Source organism: Abramis brama (assembly GCF_963993115.1).
Source record: "Abramis brama genome assembly, chromosome: 16".
NCBI classification, from domain to species: domain Eukaryota; kingdom Metazoa; phylum Chordata; class Actinopteri; order Cypriniformes; family Leuciscidae; genus Abramis; species Abramis brama.
The window spans coordinates 30,680,457-30,700,393 of NC_139978.1; the positions used below are offsets into that span (position 1 = coordinate 30,680,457).

At 36.9% G+C, this 19,937-nt stretch overlaps 1 protein-coding gene across 1 annotated transcript; it reads right to left on the bottom strand.

Annotated features, from left to right (window-relative positions):
• Positions 1–156: 156 nt before the first annotated feature.
• Positions 157–19,375, bottom strand: ift81 (intraflagellar transport 81 homolog). Its single transcript, XM_084087173.1, has 18 exons — positions 18,944–19,375; positions 18,615–18,718; positions 17,916–18,096; positions 15,936–16,025; positions 15,796–15,861; positions 14,800–14,910; positions 14,569–14,653; positions 13,960–14,123; positions 13,374–13,469; positions 11,253–11,399; positions 7,791–7,940; positions 4,553–4,681; positions 4,292–4,381; positions 4,057–4,143; positions 3,042–3,113; positions 2,872–2,957; positions 1,647–1,692; positions 157–1,068 (listed from the first exon to the last, which is right to left on the bottom strand). The coding sequence occupies exons 1-18, from the start codon at positions 19,085–19,087 to the stop codon at positions 886–888; spliced, it is 2,031 nt and encodes a 676-aa protein (XP_083943299.1). The 5' UTR covers positions 19,088–19,375; the 3' UTR covers positions 157–885.
• Between the last annotated feature and the right edge of the window lie 562 nt (positions 19,376–19,937).

The following is a 19,937-nucleotide window of genomic DNA, read 5'->3' on the forward strand; positions in this document are numbered from 1 at the left end:
TACCACCCTGGAGCTCTATATCTGTATAGAAATATATCTGTATATTTGTATAGAAATGATCAGTTTATATATGCTTATGGTTATGTGTTCTTTGGGGATAATAATTATTGTCCAAACAATGACATTCTAGATGGATGAATGCACCAGACAGAAAAAGAAAGAGAGAAAGAAAGTTTTACTAGAGGTTCTAAAAAGAACCAGCAGAATGGCATCTGCAGAATACAGGATCTGATTCTGAACTGCTGAAGATTCTAAATTAGAATGTTAAAAAAATATAAATACAACAACTGCATAACTGTATAAATTGTTAATTTACAATATGTTCTATGATACAATATGTTTAGATAATTGTTTTATTTCAAATTTCCAAACAAAGATAGAAGTGAACTAGCCTAGCAGTCTTCTCACTTTTCCATACAGGGATTTTCCATTCCACATTTTTTTTTTACTAAGTGTATGATGATGGGACAAATGAGTGTTTACTACTTTAGCACTACCATGACAGAGCAACATTCGGAGATCTAACTGAATTCCTAAATTGGACAGCTCTTCTGGCCAAGGTCATGGCTGTTGTTTCCCAAAATAACTTGGAGCACAGGCGCATCAAAAGTGTAGTACTTTGTCAGGCGTTATCTGCGGACACATAGACTGGAGCTCTGTTCTTAAAGACGTGTCAAAACCGAGACTAGGGACTTGATGGAAGTTGGTGTGTCAGCTTTGAACACTCTTATTCAGACAACTCTCAGAGATTTCTTTTACCTTAGAATGCACATGTGCGTATTAATATACAGTTTTATCATAAATAATATACAAACAATTGTATGTATATATATTGTTATTCATATATTAATGACCAGAAAGACAACTTTTACATGGGAAATGGCATCACAGAACTAGCATATCCTTGCCAACATCCTGGATGACGTGCCCAATAGGCGCCTGGCTCTGAGCCTTGAGGTAGCACTGCTTCTTGCACTCCAACAGCGTCTCCAGGTCCTTCCACATCTTCATCTGTCTCATATTGGGCTCCTGGTTCTCTCGCACCTGCTTCACCTGCTGACGTAGAACCTGAGAGAACCACAGAGACACAATGTTCATCGGCTTTGAAAGACACGTCTAGTGCCTGCATGTTCTGATGCTAATTGGAGATAAAAACAATCATTTACATACGTTCAAAGCACGGTTGGTGCAAAAAACCTGACCCCACGATACCTTATCCGAATTTCAAATTCTTGCTGAGCCATTCAATTTATTGTACCCATGTGCCGGAAGTCAAATCTTGTGTAATTCATGGATTCAGAAAGCTTGTAAAGCAGCAGCAGTAAACAGTTAAAGGGCAGGACGGGCAGTTATGGGAGAGTTTGGCATACCGTCGTCTCTCCTTCCACCGTGCTGAGAGGGTGGTCCACTGGTTAGACATGAGGGCAATGATTACACAAGCTTTGTTCTAACACTGGCATGATGTGGCGTGACACTGATCGCATGCTCCACGCGGTTTAGCCGAAATATGTCAGAGGCCAGGCCCCCCACTCTTCGCTAACACCAAGTTGAGCCCGACAGATGAGATAAAGACAAGTGAACGACCTGGTGGAACCAAGTTATGAGTCAGAGAGGTTTGACAGATGGTCAAAGACGGTCTTCCTCACCTTGCCCAAGGACTCCTGCTCAGCTGTGTTCGAGATGTACTTCTCTCTGCAAGGGAAGGATAGACAATGATTCCTTAAAGGAATAGTTGTTTTAGTTCAGTTAACAAATTCTGTTTCCATGTTCTCACTCTTATAGTGTTCCAGATATGCTTGCTGTATTTTCCAGAATACATTTGCAGACACATTTGGATTTGTGCCGAATGAGAGAAGTATGTGAAGTTTATTTGTATAGTGCATTTCCCACAACCCAGTAGTTTCAGTTTTGCTTTAACTGAAATTAGTTTAGGCATTTACAATAAATGTTGTTTATAATAAATGCCACTAGAATTTATGTTTGTTTTATACTTATTTTTAGTTCATTCCTGTTCTGCTCTGAATTAAATTGAAAGGATTTGTTGTAGAGTATAATGTTTGTAAACGTTTTGTTTTTATTTACCAGACACAACTGTTTTTTGTTTTTCTCTCAACAATGCAATTTTGACCCAGTGCGATTTATTGTCAGGTGCTACTTATTTTCTGTAAAATACAGTAAAATAAATAAATATATTTTCATTTTTTTTTTAAGTCATTTTGACCACTTTTACAATACTTTTTGGGGTCTTTTTATGTTTTGGGGCTTGACTGATCCTGCTCTGAAATAAATTCTACACAATTTATTATTATTGTTCTACACAAAAAAAGAAAATCATACAGGTTTGAAACGACATGAGGGTGAGGAAATTATGACCAATCTAATTATGAACAATCCTTTTAAATGCACATTTAGTTACTTTCTATTGAGCAGGTATCCAAATACACTTTGATTGGGCTAATCTTATCTAACAATAAGCAAAATAACTTATGATTTAAGATTACAGCAATTCTCCAATTCCTGAGTCACTCCTGCTTAGGATTGAACCTGCAACCTTTGTGTTGACAGCTGAAATCCTTAACCACAAGGCTACCGCCCACTTCCACATGTAACAGAAATTGTGCTAAACTTTTCAAATGTGTAGGCTGTATGGATCAAAAATGGGTGAATAGACACTTGAAGCATAGCTGAAACAAAAGCCATTCTGAGCAGTAGGCAGGCAGGCATGCTGAGAGCTGCGAGCTCAAAAGAGTCTCTCAGGGATCATTTGTTTATCAGTTATGAAGCACGAACGAATTCATGTGTTTGTGCATGTCTGTCTTTTCACTGGAGCTTTGAGGTTTCTCTATAGCAGATATATCTTCAGTTTCGTACCTGAGAGCCGTCCTCCGCACCTGTAAGTCCATTGACTGATTGATCTTACTCTGCTCTGCAGCTCTCTGCATTTGACTCTCAATAATCTGTGAAGGAGAGGCCGAGGGAAGAGTGAGAGAAAACAACAGGACTGGAAATCTCTGATGTCTAAGAGGAAAATGGGTGTTTACCTCTCTCATGCAGTTAATGTGATGATATCGGCTTTCTTCCTGTGCAGTCTCTTCCCTGAGTGTCCTCACTTCCTGTATAACATCAGGACATTAAATCACTGTCTGCTCTGCTCATCTAAGTATATTCCATATTCCAAGTATAAATGTATTTCATAAGATGCTAAAAACAGACAAGATGAGACCAAGGTTAGGCAAGAATTTAATAATATCTATTTTTGGAATATGAACCGCATTGGCCACGCAGGATGCTGAACCTGAATCTGAATTGGACTGAGAGGAATACTTGCACTTAAAATAAATATAAACCTGCTTTCTTGTTTAGCTATCCAAATACAAATTCATGAAAAACTATACATATCAATTTTCAGTATGAATTACCCCCCCAAAAAAATATCATAACAATGGTGTATACATTACATTTTTTATGATAATAGCAATAATTAAATTTATATTTATTTATGAAATAATATAGTTTATTAATGAAATATAATTTTATCCATCATGCTTTTTGGCTCCATTTTGAATATTTTCAATATTAACTAAAAAACAGAATTTTCCACCATGGCCTATTAAATGAAAGTTATTAGTTCTATATAATGAAATATATATGTAATTTCACTGTATTTAATAAAAAGAAGTACAATTTTATAGATAATGTATATCAATCTAAAATACACTATATATAATTATTGTAAATAAATGTAAATTTAATTATTACTATCACCATAAAATATATATATTTAATTTTTAAAATAATCTAATGTTTCTGGAAATACTTCAGATCTTATGTGTATAATAAAATGTTTATGGGTTATTCATAATGAAAAGTTAAATGCAGAATTAAACAGAGAATTTATTTCTTTAATTTTCTTTGCATTTTAATTCTACTTTCTTGAATTCAAATTCAAATTATAATTCTCCAAGTCTCAATTCAGTCTTAGGAGTTTCATTTAAAATATACTCTCAATTCAGTGTGAATGTTACACAACCCTGGTTGAGGCCCATAATAGAGTACCTGTTCCAGTTTGGATCTGTTGCTCTCCAGTCCTGCAGCACAGGTGTCATACTGACCCTTTTTTTGCTCAAAATCTGGAGCGAGCTCCTGTTTTAACAAGCAAAACAAAAGAGAATATAATTCTGACAGAGCTGATATGCTGATTGGCTCTTTGTAGTTGATAGTGATTCTCAGTATGGGGTGAGAAACAAATGGCTTTGTATCTCCAGTATCTGGCTTGACGCTAAACACTCACCGCATGTTCCTGTCTCATAGCTCTCAGATCCTTTATCAGTGGAGATAGAGCAGACTTCTTCTGTGCTATCACTGAATTCAGCTTTTTTACCTAAATAAACACAAATCTTCATGAGAGATGATGATCCGAGAGAGAAACTACCAAATGCATTCACATGAAAAAGTCAGTTAAAGAAACATAGTTTTAATGTTTTGTTATTATATGGTATTTAGTGAATTCAGAATGGGGGCGGTTTGATTTCATGTAATTGGCCCGGCTCACCATTTCAGACATGTCGTCCAGCGTTCGCCCCTTCATCTCGTCCAGCTCGCTCTTGATAGCGGAGACTCTCTCCAGCTCTTCCTGAGTATCACTGTAGCCTGAGATCCCCCGCTGAGCCTCCAGTGATTGCTGAACACGACAACACAAACAAAGCATAAATAGAACAAATGTTTATTCACCTTGTCAGTTTGATTAGATTACTTACTGAAATGTTTCTCAGTTTGAGTATACTATTTGCTTAAGGTGACCAATCAGTGGTACTTCATAACATTTTAGCTGCGAGCTGCACAAATCAAGCAAGATCTGAACCATGTTAGCCAACCTTTGTAGCAACAACCTTATAATGAATTCAAAATTGTCCCCATTTACTTACATAATAAATGTCCCGGGGGGTTATGGCTTTGCCTCTTGCTTCAGACTTGACAAACTGGCATTCTGACACTGCAAGCTTGCTATAACCAGTATTCACTCTTTTATATGCAAATATATGAATGTTTTTAAAAATGTTATAGCAATGAATAAATAAAGGCTTTTTACTTTTTCTAAAATCTCGAGTGCCCTGGCCTCATTTGATTTTTACAAGGAGTTTATGTCAGTGGTTGCAAATTCATAACTGTGACTACACAGTCTAGTTTACAAAAGCAATCGAGAACCGCGGGCCATGGCTCTCTTAGTGATTGCTAGTGTGTCTATTCAATTAAAAATTTACATATTACATAATTCACCCATGTCCATTTGTCATGTATAATACACAAACCAATCCTGATGTAGCAAAACAAGCTCAAATTTCATTGGACAATGTGAAGTGGAATGGTAATTTCACGGTCTTATTCATAAATTGGTTGAATACTATATAGCCGCTCTCTGTTTTCAGTTTCTTAATAAAGTGAAATAGCTAAAAGAAAAATCGCTATTGGCTACCTATGATAATATCATTGGTTCAGAGAGCACAGAGTGAAGAGAGTTCCTCTGATATTATGAAATCTGAAATAACTGTCAATGCCGTTTCATGTTATTCATGCATCTCTTTCTTTCTTTGTGATAACAAAAGTTGGATTTAATGCAGATTTCGAAGGCTGGTGTGTTTATGCACGGCTAGTGTCATGGATAAGCACTTTCTGACGGGTTGTGTCTGTACAGACAGTCAGGACTCAAAGCCACAAATTGCAGTGCAAAGCACTTTATTCTCTGGGTACAGAGGGAACTTCACAGGTCAAGTTGAAACTAACGGCCATGGGTTTTATAATAGGACAGAAATGTGCTGAGCATTATATCCTGGGAAGATTACATAACTAATCACATTTTGACACTTCAGTCTGACTGAACTCAACTTGCCTTCATCTCCTAAACATGTTAGACTAGTCAGGGAAATTGAAATATGCAAATGTTAGTAGTGGTAAAAAAAAAAAATTATTAGTGCTGTGATCACAGTTCTGGTTTGGTTCTGTAAATAGTTATAGTGACATAATGCTTTAACAAAATGCACCAATTCAACAATTTATATTTTGAAAAATGTCCATATTATATAACATATCGGACAACAGACATAAACAGATCTCTTGTAACTGTGAAAAATCAATGTGGTAACCAATAAATGTATGTTTATTATGTAAGTTTCAGTATCAAAATATTGAAATTCAAAACGGCGCCAGTGAAAATGCACTTTACGCAGTACCTCTTCGTACTTCCTACTTCGGTTGCTAGGTGCTCACTAGGGTATTGCTAGGATGTTCTGGTTGCAAGGGTGTCGCTAAGGTTTCTGGATGGTTTCAAGGGTGTCGCTAAGGTTTCTAGATGGTTGCTAAGGTGTTGCTAGGTAGCTGTGTATGCTATGCTATGGCATTGCTATGCAGTTGTTAGGAGATTCTAACTGGGTGGTTGCCAGGTCGTTGCAAGGGGTTGCTAGGGTATTCTGGCTGGTTGCTAATGCAATGCAACACAGTTAACGCAACCAAATACAGAAACGCCTGCAAATACTCACAACGCAACCAAATATTGAAACCCACTGCAAATACTCACAACGCAACCAAATACAGAAACGCGCTGCAAATACTCACAACACAACCAAATACAGAAACGCGCTGCAAATACTCACAATTCAAACAAATATAGACACACTTCAAGTGGACCCCAACAACTGACGAACCTGGTTGTCGATGACCTGAAACATGGGGTTTTTAGTTTATTTTAACATCCTGATCGTAAGATTCCTTAGCCTTTTGGATATTATTAGCCTGCATGATTTGACAAAATACACAATTAACTGTGAAATGTTGCGCATTTCTGTATTTAGTTGCGTTGTGAGTATTTGTAGTGTGTTTCTGTATTTAGTTGCGTTGTGAGTATTTGTAGTGTGTTTCTGTATTTAGTTGCGTTGTGAGTATTTGCAGCACATGTGTTGTCCAACTGATGAAGATGCTTTCTTAATTTGCTGGGGGGGTTCTATTTGTTTTTTCTATTTTTCTATTTGTCTATGTGTTTTCTTCAGTTGTAGCGCATTGGGCTCTCTCAGCAACCATACCGTATTGTTTAAACTTGGCTCATGGTATTTTGATCTTATTTTCAGCATAAAGCTTTCGGATTTATTTTGGTTTATTGTGCGGGGGGGTTGTGGCCCAGGCTCATGGAACCAACTGCAAAACTGAGGGGGAAAATTCCCCTACTCAAAAAATAACAGCATAGGACGCAGACAGGGAGCAAATGCCGTGATCACAAATAGCCCAAGCTCAGCCTTTCTGAGTCAAATGGGCTATCAGCAAGTCAGAGGCAGGGAGGATTCAGAGGTGTGAAGTCATTTCCAGGAAGGTGCTGTAACTCCAGCATTAATGCAATTTGTATAGACAGGGATGGGTACAGGGAAGGTAGATTATGTACCAGTGCGTATAAAATGCTGAAATGATACGCTGATAGACACGAGCTAAAACATTATTGATGAAAGCAGAACAAAGGTGGCCGTTAAGCAGGGTTTATCAACATTTAGAGAAATTTCAATCCCTGAATTTGAATTTAATTTGAATTAATGTACCAAAGAGGATGCAGATTCGAATTTTAATGCAAGGAAGTGGATTTAAAATAAATTGAAATTCAAATAAATACAAATGACAGTAATTTGTAATAAGAAAAGCAAGGTTGGCCTGGCTTGCTTTTTTGTCTGTGTTCAAAAAAGTTTGAACAAATTATGAGCGTTTATAGGCCTTAAGGAGAGAGAGCAATAGAATGATGGATAATGTGCGCTTACCAGCTGCTGTTGTCCAGCTGTGTGTCGTTCTCTCAGGATCTCTTCTGTCCTCTGTAGAACACCGTACTCTGCTTTCAGCTCAGCAATCTCTTGACGTTTTTTCTTATACGTGCTGCTCTTGCCACGCATCTTGGCCACATATCGCTTAAACTGAAACACAGGCAGAAAAATCAAAACCTTAATCAAGACATGGGAAAAGGACAATAAAAAAAGCAAAGAAAAACAACAGTTAAAAAGACTATAATAAAAATAAAAGACAATAAGGAAAAGGGGCAATAAAAAGAGAAAAACAAGAATAAAAAAAGGCTGGTAAATAAACAGAAAATATCCAGGAAAAACTACTCAAATAAATAGTCAAATTATATTTTTTATTTATCAAGATGTGAAGTAAAGAAATTTATGAATATAAAAGGAATAATCATTTCATGTAAGTTTTACTTACTTTTTCCATCACTAGTTAATTTTAAATGGTCCTGTGGTGTGACAAATGCGTTTTTAAAAACATAAGCACTCATGTGGTTTCTCAATTAATCATAGTTTAATTTTAGGTCATTGAATCTGCATTCATAATTATTATTTAAAAAAACTAAGCCAAATGCAGTTTGAAGTAGTTTTACATGAAGTATAGCATGTCACACAGCAGATAGTCCCAAAAAGTAGGTGTATTTCATGTCAACTATTATAAAGAAAAAAAAAAGAAAGAAAAAAAAACAGTAAATGCTTATGAATTATACATTTTGGACACTGAATACTTGTACGTATACAATAACATGGACAGTCAATAAGTAAAAAAGGGAAATCCAATTTCATACAACAGGGTCAAAAGAATCTGCTGTGCAGAGAAAATGTGACATTGGATATTTCAGACAGGATCAACACATGTCACAACACAATGATCCCTGGTTGAGTGACTATGTCTGACTAATGACTGCAAACAGAGCAAATCTGTCATCTAACATGGGAAAATGGTATTCACACACACACACCACCCGAGGTGCATGTACGGGCTAAGGGATGCAATGAGACAAAGTCAGGGGAACATTGTGGCCTTGGCTCAGTCTCTGGTAAGGTGAGAATCTCTAAGAGAAAACAGCTCTGAGAAATGAGGGAGTGTGAAGAAGGGGCAAACCAGGGTGGCACTGGGACATCTCAGTGGATCGCAACAAAAGAAACCTGAGTCCGCAGGCATGCAGCCAGAGGGGATAAAAAACATCTTCATCTGGCAGCTCACTCGCTCAGGCTATTCTTCTGTCTGTACTGCCAATGGCTATAAATGTTGAGAGGCACCAGAGAGCAAACTCAGAAATCACACAATGTGCCGTATGTCACTTGGGGCATGCAGAGATTGTGTGTGAGAGTTTATGCTTTGTGTATTTTGAGACAGCAAGGGCAGACAAGGTTGGAGCAATTTGGGAGGGGAGCAGGAATAATCCTGTGCTGTGTTCTCAAGTTCCATCATCACAAACGATCAAAGCAGTAACACGTGAGCATTTAAATGCATTATTGCAGGTTCAATACAAGTTTACAGTTAAAATACTAGCTCAAATGACAGCATTTGTTGCGTAACTGTGCGTGAGAGGGAGAGGAATGCGGAAAATGAAGTATATCCAGGCCTTTACAATGGAAGTACATAGGATTTAAAATAAGAAATGTGAAGCTTATTATAATTTCATAAAAGCACTTATATTAATTATTCTGTTTAAACTTGTGTATTATTAGTTTTTTATTTTTATTGTAAGGGTCATTTTAGGGTTTAAGGCTGTGGTCACACTAGACTTTGAGCATGCAAAATTTCTTTGGACACTGCAAGGTTTGTGATATGATGTCACGTTCTGTTCTGTCTTTTTAAAAGCATTCTGTAAATTCAACATAAAACATATTGCATATATATCAGATTCATCTATCTGGTTAATTTGGGTCATAGATGGGTCTCCCACTGGTCCAAAAGCCATTCTCTTCCTTTCTTTTTCCTTGTATTTTGTGCCACAAGTTGACCATACTTGGATTATGTCTATTTCAGCAGCTCAGACTTGCACATCTACAGACACACACTCCCTCTATAGTTTCAGCTATCCATCACTTGGCTGCTACTGTTCACAGTTGGATGAACCATGGACAGAAGTAAGTGTTATCGTGGGGAGGCTGATAAAATCGCAGGAAGTTTAGAATAGGGAGAGGGATGGTGGCTATTTTAGCCAGGGTGCCGCTCTATCTGCTCACCCTGCCAATATCTCTGCCGAAGGGCAGACAGGGAATGGAACGTCTGCTTGTTAAAAAAAATGCAGACAGACAGCAAAAAGTGAGGACAGGATAGTTCACAGGTCTCAGAAACAGACACAGGCCTGTTCATCACTGACAGTTGCTATAGGAAATATCCTGGGAAAAACTATTACAGCCCTGGCTCTGAGAGCAGTGTGAGAAAGTTCAGGCCAACTGACGTAACTGTCACCTGCCCTATCGGAGCTGTGCTGCTTAAAGGGGTAATTCACTGTTGGCAAGATGGCTTTTTATAAAACTTTTTTTTAAAAGAGGCCATATTATGTGAAGGCCAAGTATGGTAACCCATACTCGGAATTTGTCCTCTCCAAGTTAGTGCACACACATTAGGAGGAGTGAGTAGTGAACACACAAACACACTGCAAACCATGGGACACGCACATCCAGAGCAGTGGGCAGCCATTTTGCTGTGGCACCCAGGGAGCAATTGGGGGTTAGGTGCCTTACTCAAGGCCAAGGGCACCTCAGTTATTTCCTGCCGGTATACTGAGAATCGAACCCATTACCTTCGGGTTACCAGTCTGACTCTCTAACCATTAAGCCACGACTGCCCTTTTACTAAAATGTTTTCTTTTCCCATATTGTACATTGCTGCAGCACCTCTCTTCCCAGTCTGTCATCAATGCTCTAATTAGTTCTTGTCTCTATGAAGCCCCTCCCTCTGAAAAGCACAATGTAGTCTGATTGGTCGGCTGGACCAGTGTGTTGTAAATGGTCAGCCACTTTGAGCGCGTTTCGGAAATGTCATACCCCTTACCATAACCATGAGTTTTAACACACTACTAACGCAACTCAATAAGGCCTCGCCCCCCTTTTTTTTGCTTATGCCTTAAGCAGGAATTATTAAGAATATTGTGTTGTATACATTCCTGGAAGAAAACTTGCTTACAGATATAGAGAATAACTCTCTTTGGAGTGCACTTTGTAACTCTGCAGAAATATTTCAAGCTCAAACAGCAACATTACACACTAAGTTGAAAATGTAAAAATGCATAATAGGTCCTCTTTAAATCAGTGCTACATGACTAGAGAGAATAAATAAGAGGGCTGTGGCATTCCCCTCTGCCAAAAACCTGGTTAATACAGAAGTTTTAATAGAATAAATACTGTAATATTTCTATATAGAAGCAGATAAACCCTGAAGCACGTGCATCGGCGTTTCTTTGTGCTGTGTGTGTTCAGTACCTCATCTCCACGGATCAGCTCCGCTCCGCCCCGTTCTCGTGCCTGACTGCTCTTCATGTTCAGTTCTCTTTCCACAGCTGCCAGCTCCTCACGGGCCTCCTGCAACTCCTCCACCTTGGTTTCCTTCTTATGGACTATTATAGCAGCCTAAAAGAACAAATTCACTGCATTTTACATTTATTATTTTTTTATAAGTTTTTGCTGGTTTATTGTCTCCCACATGAGAATTTTTTAAAATGAAAATTTCAACCTGAATATATATTAAGTTATAATATATATTTTAAAAAGTTTATAATATAAATATATTCATAAAAAAGTTGAAACAAAGAAAGAAAAAAAAAGTAAGATTCTGCAATATTTCCAGGTCATTAATAAAATAAGCAAATTTGCAATATTGATGCTGATAAACAAATGTAATTTGTCAAAAAAAATATTCAAAAACATAATGCAAATTAGAAGAATTCTCACTAGTGGCATTAGGGGACGTTCACACAGAATATGTTTTTTGCATTCCATTGTGCTGCTTTTACATCGTTTTAATGTAAACACACGCAAGATAGATAGATAGATGTGTTTGACTGTTGTGCTCGCATTTGTAATGCCGTTCTAAAAATGCAGCGCTCAAATTAAAAAGTTCAACTTTAAAAAAAAACATCTCTATCCCTTGTTTTTTTTTATCCACTGCCCTGTTTCATTATGTGTGAATGGCCCCATAGACCTTCAGAAACCACTGTGTGTAGGAAGATCAGTTGCGTGGGACAAAGGTCAATTATACAGTCTAGTTGTCATACAAAGGTTTTTGACTGACCAATCAGAATCAAGTATTCTGGAGAGCCATGTAATAGGCTATGATAATAGACATCTGGCAATTACATATGAAACAAATGCACACTGTTGTATTAGCAAATCAGAGAACATCAAACATTCTTTCATGTTCAAAGACTCGCAGGACAAAGTGCATCATCTCTCCACTACGGTTATGAAGGCCAGAGCAGAGTCCTGCACGGGTCCTGTTAGGTAAAACCTGCACCTGCCCCGCACCAGCAGTATTTAACCGTGCACACGACCCGTTATCTGACAACAGCACTAATTTAATTTCGTACCCGACCAGACCAGTTTGACATAAAGACCACGATCTGAACCGTACCTGCATTAAATCTACTACATCAGGTAGACAAAACCAACCAAAAAAGCAATCAAACCAACATTAAGCATTCTGAGTAGATGCATTTAAGAAAAAATAAACACACTGGTAATAATTAAAAGAAAAAAAAAGATGAGAAAGTGCATCCGTCGTGTAAACAATACAAAACTTTTGCTTACATCATGTGAACAATCTGCCCATACAGGCTATTTTGAACAAATGTGCATATTTAAATGTGCTCTCTATAAGTATATAGCCAAATATGAGCCTATACTGTCAAACAATATCAGGACTATTTTAGAAAATTCACTCTGAAATGAAATGCGGTTGTCTCTCTGCAGTGTATACGTGGCTGTTGATACTCTTAGCAGCATGCAAGATTAAACTTTTATTCAAATTGCGAATAGATTATAAACAGAATGCCAGCAAAGACTCCTCCCTTAATGACTGAAGCTGTGAATCACTTCAGTTGCAGCGCGCGAACGCTGTCCTCAACGCTGCAAATCACATTGTAATTAGAAACCTTTGACGTTCTTTAGACTGCACAGCGTGAACACAAATAAGCACGGGACCATTTGAAAGCAGCTGCCTATCAGTGGGTAACGAACTGAGGCGAAAAAGTCTTGGCTATTGGACCCGCAGTTCACCCATGCCCATTGATTCCCACACCTCAAATGACCACGTAAATATTATTATACCCGTTACATCAAACATTAGCAGTTCACCCGCATACGCGCAGGACTCTGGGCCAGAGGTCACATGGTCACCTATACACTGTGTTTCCATTCTGGGCACGTTGGGCTTAAAAGGCTTAAGGGGCAAACACTTAATCACACATTACTCAACCCTGCATGAATAAAGATAGTCTGCAAAACAAAATAAACGTGACCCATCAGGTAGATTGTGAAGAACAACACCTGTTTAAACTTTCAAAGTCACATAGGGGAGAAAAGGGAAAAAGAGAGATAACATCTAACCTGCTGTCTGAACAGAGAGAGTTTATCATCCATTGGGTCATTACGCATCATCTTCTTTTCGATCAGATGGTTGATCTCTGTGTTGATTTCTCTGATCTAATGAACAAAAGACTCATTTCATTACTACATACACCACCATTCAAAGGTTACACAATAAAATTGTCAAAAATTGCAGAGACATTTACTACAAAATATTTCTATTGCAAATAAGTGTTATTTTGAACTTTCTATTCATCAAAGATGCTGAAAATATTGATGATAATAATAAGAAATGTTTGATTTCTGAAGGATCATGTGACATTGAAGACTGGAGTAATGATGCTGAAAATTCATATTTGCCATCACAGCAATAAATTGTATTTTTAGATATATTAAAATAGAACATGATATTAAATTGTAATTATATTTCACAATGTTACTGTTTTTACTGTATTTTACTGAACGTAAGAGAGTTCTTCCAGAAACATTTGAAAAAATGCCTTAAAAAAAATCATCTTTGAACATAACGATACTCAACAGTACAGAGCAGTGTTTGTTAAAGTTTGAACTTTAACATTAATATTCATATCCATGCGCACAGGCTGACCTTGTCCTCCAGCTCCCTCAGCTCTGCTTGTCCCATAGCAGGCTCAGACGCCACCTTCTGTAGGTACTGCACCACCTTTCTCATGTTCTCCAACTCTCTGGGCAGCTTCTCAGACACCATGTAGGAGTTGAACTTGATGTCCTCCTCAAGTCTCTTCATGAGGCCTGTGGTTTAGGATCACATGTGTGTTTTAAAGGGATCTCACTCTGTGTCGCAACGCTTGTCTATTGCAGTGAGAGTGTAATAAGATTCAGTGAATGTCAAAGAAACTGTTGTGGAGTTCTGAAACTTGCAATGTGCGACCACAAGAAATAATCACAAAGTAAAAAACAAATACACTGGGAATAAACGACTGAAAAAGGGTCACAAAACTAGGTACAAATGACAAAAGGTTAAAAAAGTCGGCAAATCGTCATAATTTATACATAGTATATCCTTTATAAATAGAAAGTCAGCTTTGTTTAAAATAATCCTATTTATATTTAATTTGTATGTGTGTGCGCGCTGGGGATCGAACCCATGACCATTGCATTTTGTCAGCACTAGCTCTAACAACAAGAACACTCTTGAGTTATTCTGGGACAGGTGTCCTCAAGTATAACAACTTACTCTCTGGCTTTTCGTCTGCGGCTGCCTGCTGCAAGTCTTTGAGCTGGATATGAGATCTCTGCAGTCTCTGCTCTGCCTGGAAGAGCTACGCCAGAGACAAAACACAGCCTAAGCTATCAGAATGTCCAGTAGACAGTGATTGCTTGAAACAGGTCATGGAGCTCCAATGTGTTTATTCTGACATAAACACACAAACTGACGTATTCCTGCAAGCATTCAGACTGTCTCTACCTGGTTTTTCTGCTCCTGTTTCTGATGAGCAAGAGACTCTTCTCTTTCTTTTTCCACTCTCAACTGTCTGGCCAGTTCCAGCATGCGCTTGTGGTTTGACACTGCTTCCACCTAGTGGTGTAGAAGAACATCACAAAAACCAGAATCAGCACTGATATTTCACATTTTCTGTGCAAATATGTGAATGAAATGGATTTAAATGTGTTTTTGTATTAGAGTAAAAAAAAATTATTTAAAACTTTGATTACCTGCTGAAAGCAAAACCAAATTAGCTAAACAATTAATCAATAATTATGCAAACAAAAATAGCTTTGTCCAAATTCTGTGGGTGCAACCTGCTAACAGGCATTAAATGGGGTTTCCTGTTATGCCATCTTTTCACTATCATCTTGTCATCTCCGACGAATGACAGACTGTCATTCATTTTCAATTTGGGAGCTGTGAGGAGTTACAATCATATGCGTATGTGGAATTTTTGAATGTGTTGAAATATCAGAACTTTTTTGGCAAAACCGTATGCGACTGCCAGACCAGATGTGACGTATTCAAAATGATGAACATAATATTTTTCCATTAAAATGTTATTCTTTAAACACTATTTCAGTAAAATGGCTGGTTATGAATAATTATGTTCTTATACATTGAATTTTTTGTTCTTAAATTAATTAAACTCTTAAATAATTATTTACATTGATTAGCCCTAAAACCTATACTTTGTTTTTCTATCAGAAGCTTACATTCGCTGTTCCTTCATTTTACCATGGTGAATAAGCGAAAGGCGAAGGCTGCTTCAGGACCAACTTGAAAGTTTTGTGCAACTGCCACTAGGGGGCATAATGCAACAATCATACACAAATGTTTGAAGGCAGCTTTAGCCTTTTAAACAATTGACATCAGCAGCTCTCTTTGATAGTTCTCTGTAAATGTATTTGCAGGTGCGATTCCATTATTTTATTTAGTTTCACATACAAATTCTATAGGATTTTAGCTCCTTACCCTCTTTCTAAGACGCTCCACCCTTTTGATAAGTTGGTCCTTCTCTTCCTCCATTGCAACAATGTCCTGCAGCGACACATTATTATTGTATATATAATGCAAAACACTACATGACCAGATGGCAATGTAGACTTTCTTACCCGCCGGATGTCAGCCGTGGAGAAACCTGAGCTCTTCAGCTGTTCACACTCTTTATGGATGTTCTTGAATCCCTCCACCAGCTCCTCATACTGTCAAAACAATAGAATGAAAACAACTGAAAAACGCACAATAGAGTCACCATGAGAATCAAAATGGACAATTATTCTTTTTTTTTTATGGAATATTGCACTTTTTAAAATAAGACCAAGTAAAGAAATGTTAAAGGAGAAGTTCACTTTCAAAAAAACTTTTGCTGATAATTTACTCACCCCCATGTCATCCAAGATGTCCATGTCTTTCTTTCTTCAGTCGCAAAGAAATTAAGGTTTTTGATGAAAACATTCCAGGATTTCCCCCCATGTAATGGATTCTATTGGGACCCAAACGGTAGAAGGTCCAAATGACAGTTTAAGTGCAGCTTCAAAGGGCTTTAAACGATACCAGACGATGAATAAGGGTCTTATCTAGCGAAACGATCGGTCATTTCCAAAATAAATAAAAAAGTTTAAGTTTTATAAGCACAAATGTTCGCCTTGCTCTGTTCTGTGATGCGCGTTGAAGACGTCACGTAATACGCAATTACGTTGAAAAGGTCACACTTGACGTGTTTACAAATGTGCGGAAGGAGGACCATATACACATTTTCAAATGTATTTGTGTCAGTTTATCGTTTAAAATGCCCATTTCGTGTGCGTATCCTGGGTGTTTTAATATTAAAAAGCCAAAAAGAACATTTTCTTCAGGACAGAAATTTTTCAAGCGTGACCTTTTCAACGTAATTGCGTATTACGTGACGTCACGAACGCGCATCACAGAACAGAGCAAGGCGAACATTTGTGCTTATAAAACTTAAACTTTTTTATTTATTTTGGAAATGACCGATCGTTTCGCTAGATAAGACCCTTATTCATCGTCTGGTATCGTTTAAAGCCCTTTGAAGCTGCACTTAAACTGTCATTTGGACCTTCTACCGTTTGGGTCCCAATAGAATCCATTACATGGGGGGAAATCCTGGAATGTTTTCATCAAAAACCTTAATTTCTTTGCGACTGAAGAAAGAAAGACATGGACATCTTGGATGACATGGGGGTGAGTAAATTATCAGCAAAAGTTTTTTTGAAAGTGAACTTCTCCTTTAAGAACTAAACTGAAGGAAAAACAATAAGTCAACATTTTTTAAATGTAAATGTATAGGGAGAACCACAATGAGTTGTATTAGCAACACTTCTGATCACACTGTAAAAAATAAAATAAAATAGCTATGTTCTTCCTCAGTATTTTGCCTTGTTTCCAGTTCAAATCTCTAAAGATTCTTAAATCAAGATGCATTTACTTGAGATGCAAAATGAAATAAAATATGAACTAAAGTCTTGTTTTCTGTTAAATTGTTCAAAATGAAGTGAGTTTAAACAAGAACTAATATCCTGCCAATGGGCTCAGAAAATTCAACTTAATTCAAAGGGAAGATATTTGACATATTTGTTCTTGTTTTAAGTATAAACCCACTTCAGTTCTTGAAGACTTCATTTACATCTACATCTCAAGTAAATGTATCTTGATTTAAAGATGTTTATATAATTGTCTTGGAAAACAGGATAAAAATACTGAGGAATCATATATATCATTTTTTGCAATGCATTTAAGACTTTATGCTCTGATTCAAGACCTTTTTAAGGCCTTCATTTGTAAAAGGGCAAATTAAGACTTTTTAAGACCTGAAACCAGAAACCCATTTATCTGTGCCCTCATAATCTTGAATCAAAATAATTTCCCCTCCCCTCCCATCTCTTCTCTTCTTTGATGACGCGTTTACTGGGGTGAGGGCGCGGAAACCTGTCACTCACATGAGATCGACCAATAGAAAACCACAACCATCCAATCAATTCCTCATGGACAAATGGAAATAAAATGGAAGAGAATAGAATAGAATCTAAAAACAAATCTTTTTTAAGGCCAAGCCATATGTTCAGTAGGCATACCTGGTGGTAGGTCTCAGCAATGATATCATCTTGGAGAAACTCAGCAGGAACATCTAGTTTGAAGAGGAATCTGGCCAGATACGCTCTCTTCTTCAGCTCTGGAATCCTCTGTAACAGCCAGTGCAAGATGGGGTGCACCACAGGCTTACTGCCTGCCACCAAACCCTGACGAAAACTGCTTCTGTTGAGGAATGCACATTTCAAAGCTGATTGGATATTTGAAGTAGGCTACTTAAATCAATTTCATCTTTTTTATTTGAATAGCAGAAAACGATCTTGGCACCAACTATGGTGCCCATTTGTCCTGATCTAACCCAGCTGACAAAAATATGTTCTTGAACACTTTGCTAACATTCCCATTAAGTTACAAAAACATTATTTCTGAATGTTCTCAGAACTGAACAAGACTAGTAATAATGCTGAAAATTCAGCTTTGCATCACATAAATAAATTATATTTTAAAGTATATTAAAATAGAAAACCATTACTTTTAAATTATAATAATATTTCACAATATTAATGTGTTTTCTGTATTTTTGATCAAATAAATGCAGCCTTCATGAGCATGAGAGACTTCTTTCAAAAACATTAAAAATAGTAATGTTTCGAAACTTCTGAATGGTTCTGTATGTACAATGTACAATACCTATACATTTTTGTGCACTGTTACATACTCGTTTATCACTATTTCTGTCTTACACTTCAGATATTCCTCCAGGCGGTTTGTATTTCAGCATCCCCAAAAGAGTAAACATTCTCTTGGCTGTCTGTTCGGGGATTTCCTCACGTATATCTAGGGCTTGCTGAAACAAAATATACATGGATCAAGACAAGATAAAGTGTTACAAACAAACAGCTGATTAGTGGGAAGACATCACATCCATATGCAAAGCACTCCAGTCTCTGAAATAGAAATGTAATGCAATACATAAAGAATACTGTTATGTACTGTCTGCTATGTAATATATTTTATTATATTATGTTTATATATTGTGCACCAGTAATAATAAAGATAATTTTTGACTCACCTTTGGATCAATTTCCGCCAGCACATCATTTAAAGTCTGCAGTAACTGCATAGGCTCAAGAGAATCGAAAGTAATGAGATTTAAGTTTTTCTTAAAAGGCTCCCTGTTCAGCTGTTCAACGATGAATTTGAGCTGTTCGCTCATCTTGAAGGGTTTGTGACTTTTAAACCCAACAAAAAAAAACTAAAAAACACTGACTAGCTAGCAATGCGTTGAAAAGATGACTTTAGAACTAACGTTAGCTGACGTTAAGTGTCGAACGATTTATTGCATTATGATTCTCACAGCGCTGTCACAGAATGTCGGTTTTTATTTGACTTTAGCTAAATAAAAATGATCACAAATACTTGTATGAACTGTATAACTGCGTATACCGCTAACACCAACACATCCTGCCAAGGAACCGTTGTCACACAAGGCCTGGTTGCTAACAGGAAGTTGGTCATCTGAGGAGAACGCTTATTTGTTTTACAGTAAAAGTCCGCATAAAAGACTTTTGAGGGTCTCTGCATTTTTTTTTAAAGTACTTGTTTTGAAAAAACAAAAAAACAAACATAATAATGGATAATAAAATATAAGTAAAAATATATGTAAGGAAAAAAGGTGATATGTACAATTAATCTCTGTGAATGACTGGGAATTTGGGATAATAAAGTATTTTTATATTATTTTATTTAATGTGTGTGTTATTTTATTTCGACGCCAAATAGCAACTGGTTACTAAATTAACTTGTTTTTCAAAGACCTAACTTATAACCAGCCAGGTATCTGGAATGACACACTAAATATTATATGAAATATTTCCTTTATAACCAAGGTTTTTAACTAAGGGTCCATAAAATTACTTTAAGCGGTCTGTTATTATAAAAATGATTATTAATTACACTATTATTAAACCTATTTTTATGTAGTACTGTTCTAGTATTAACCCAAGTACTGTTAAAAAATATTTTCCTGAATTTTTTCTTGAAACTTCTTTGTCCATTTATTTGAC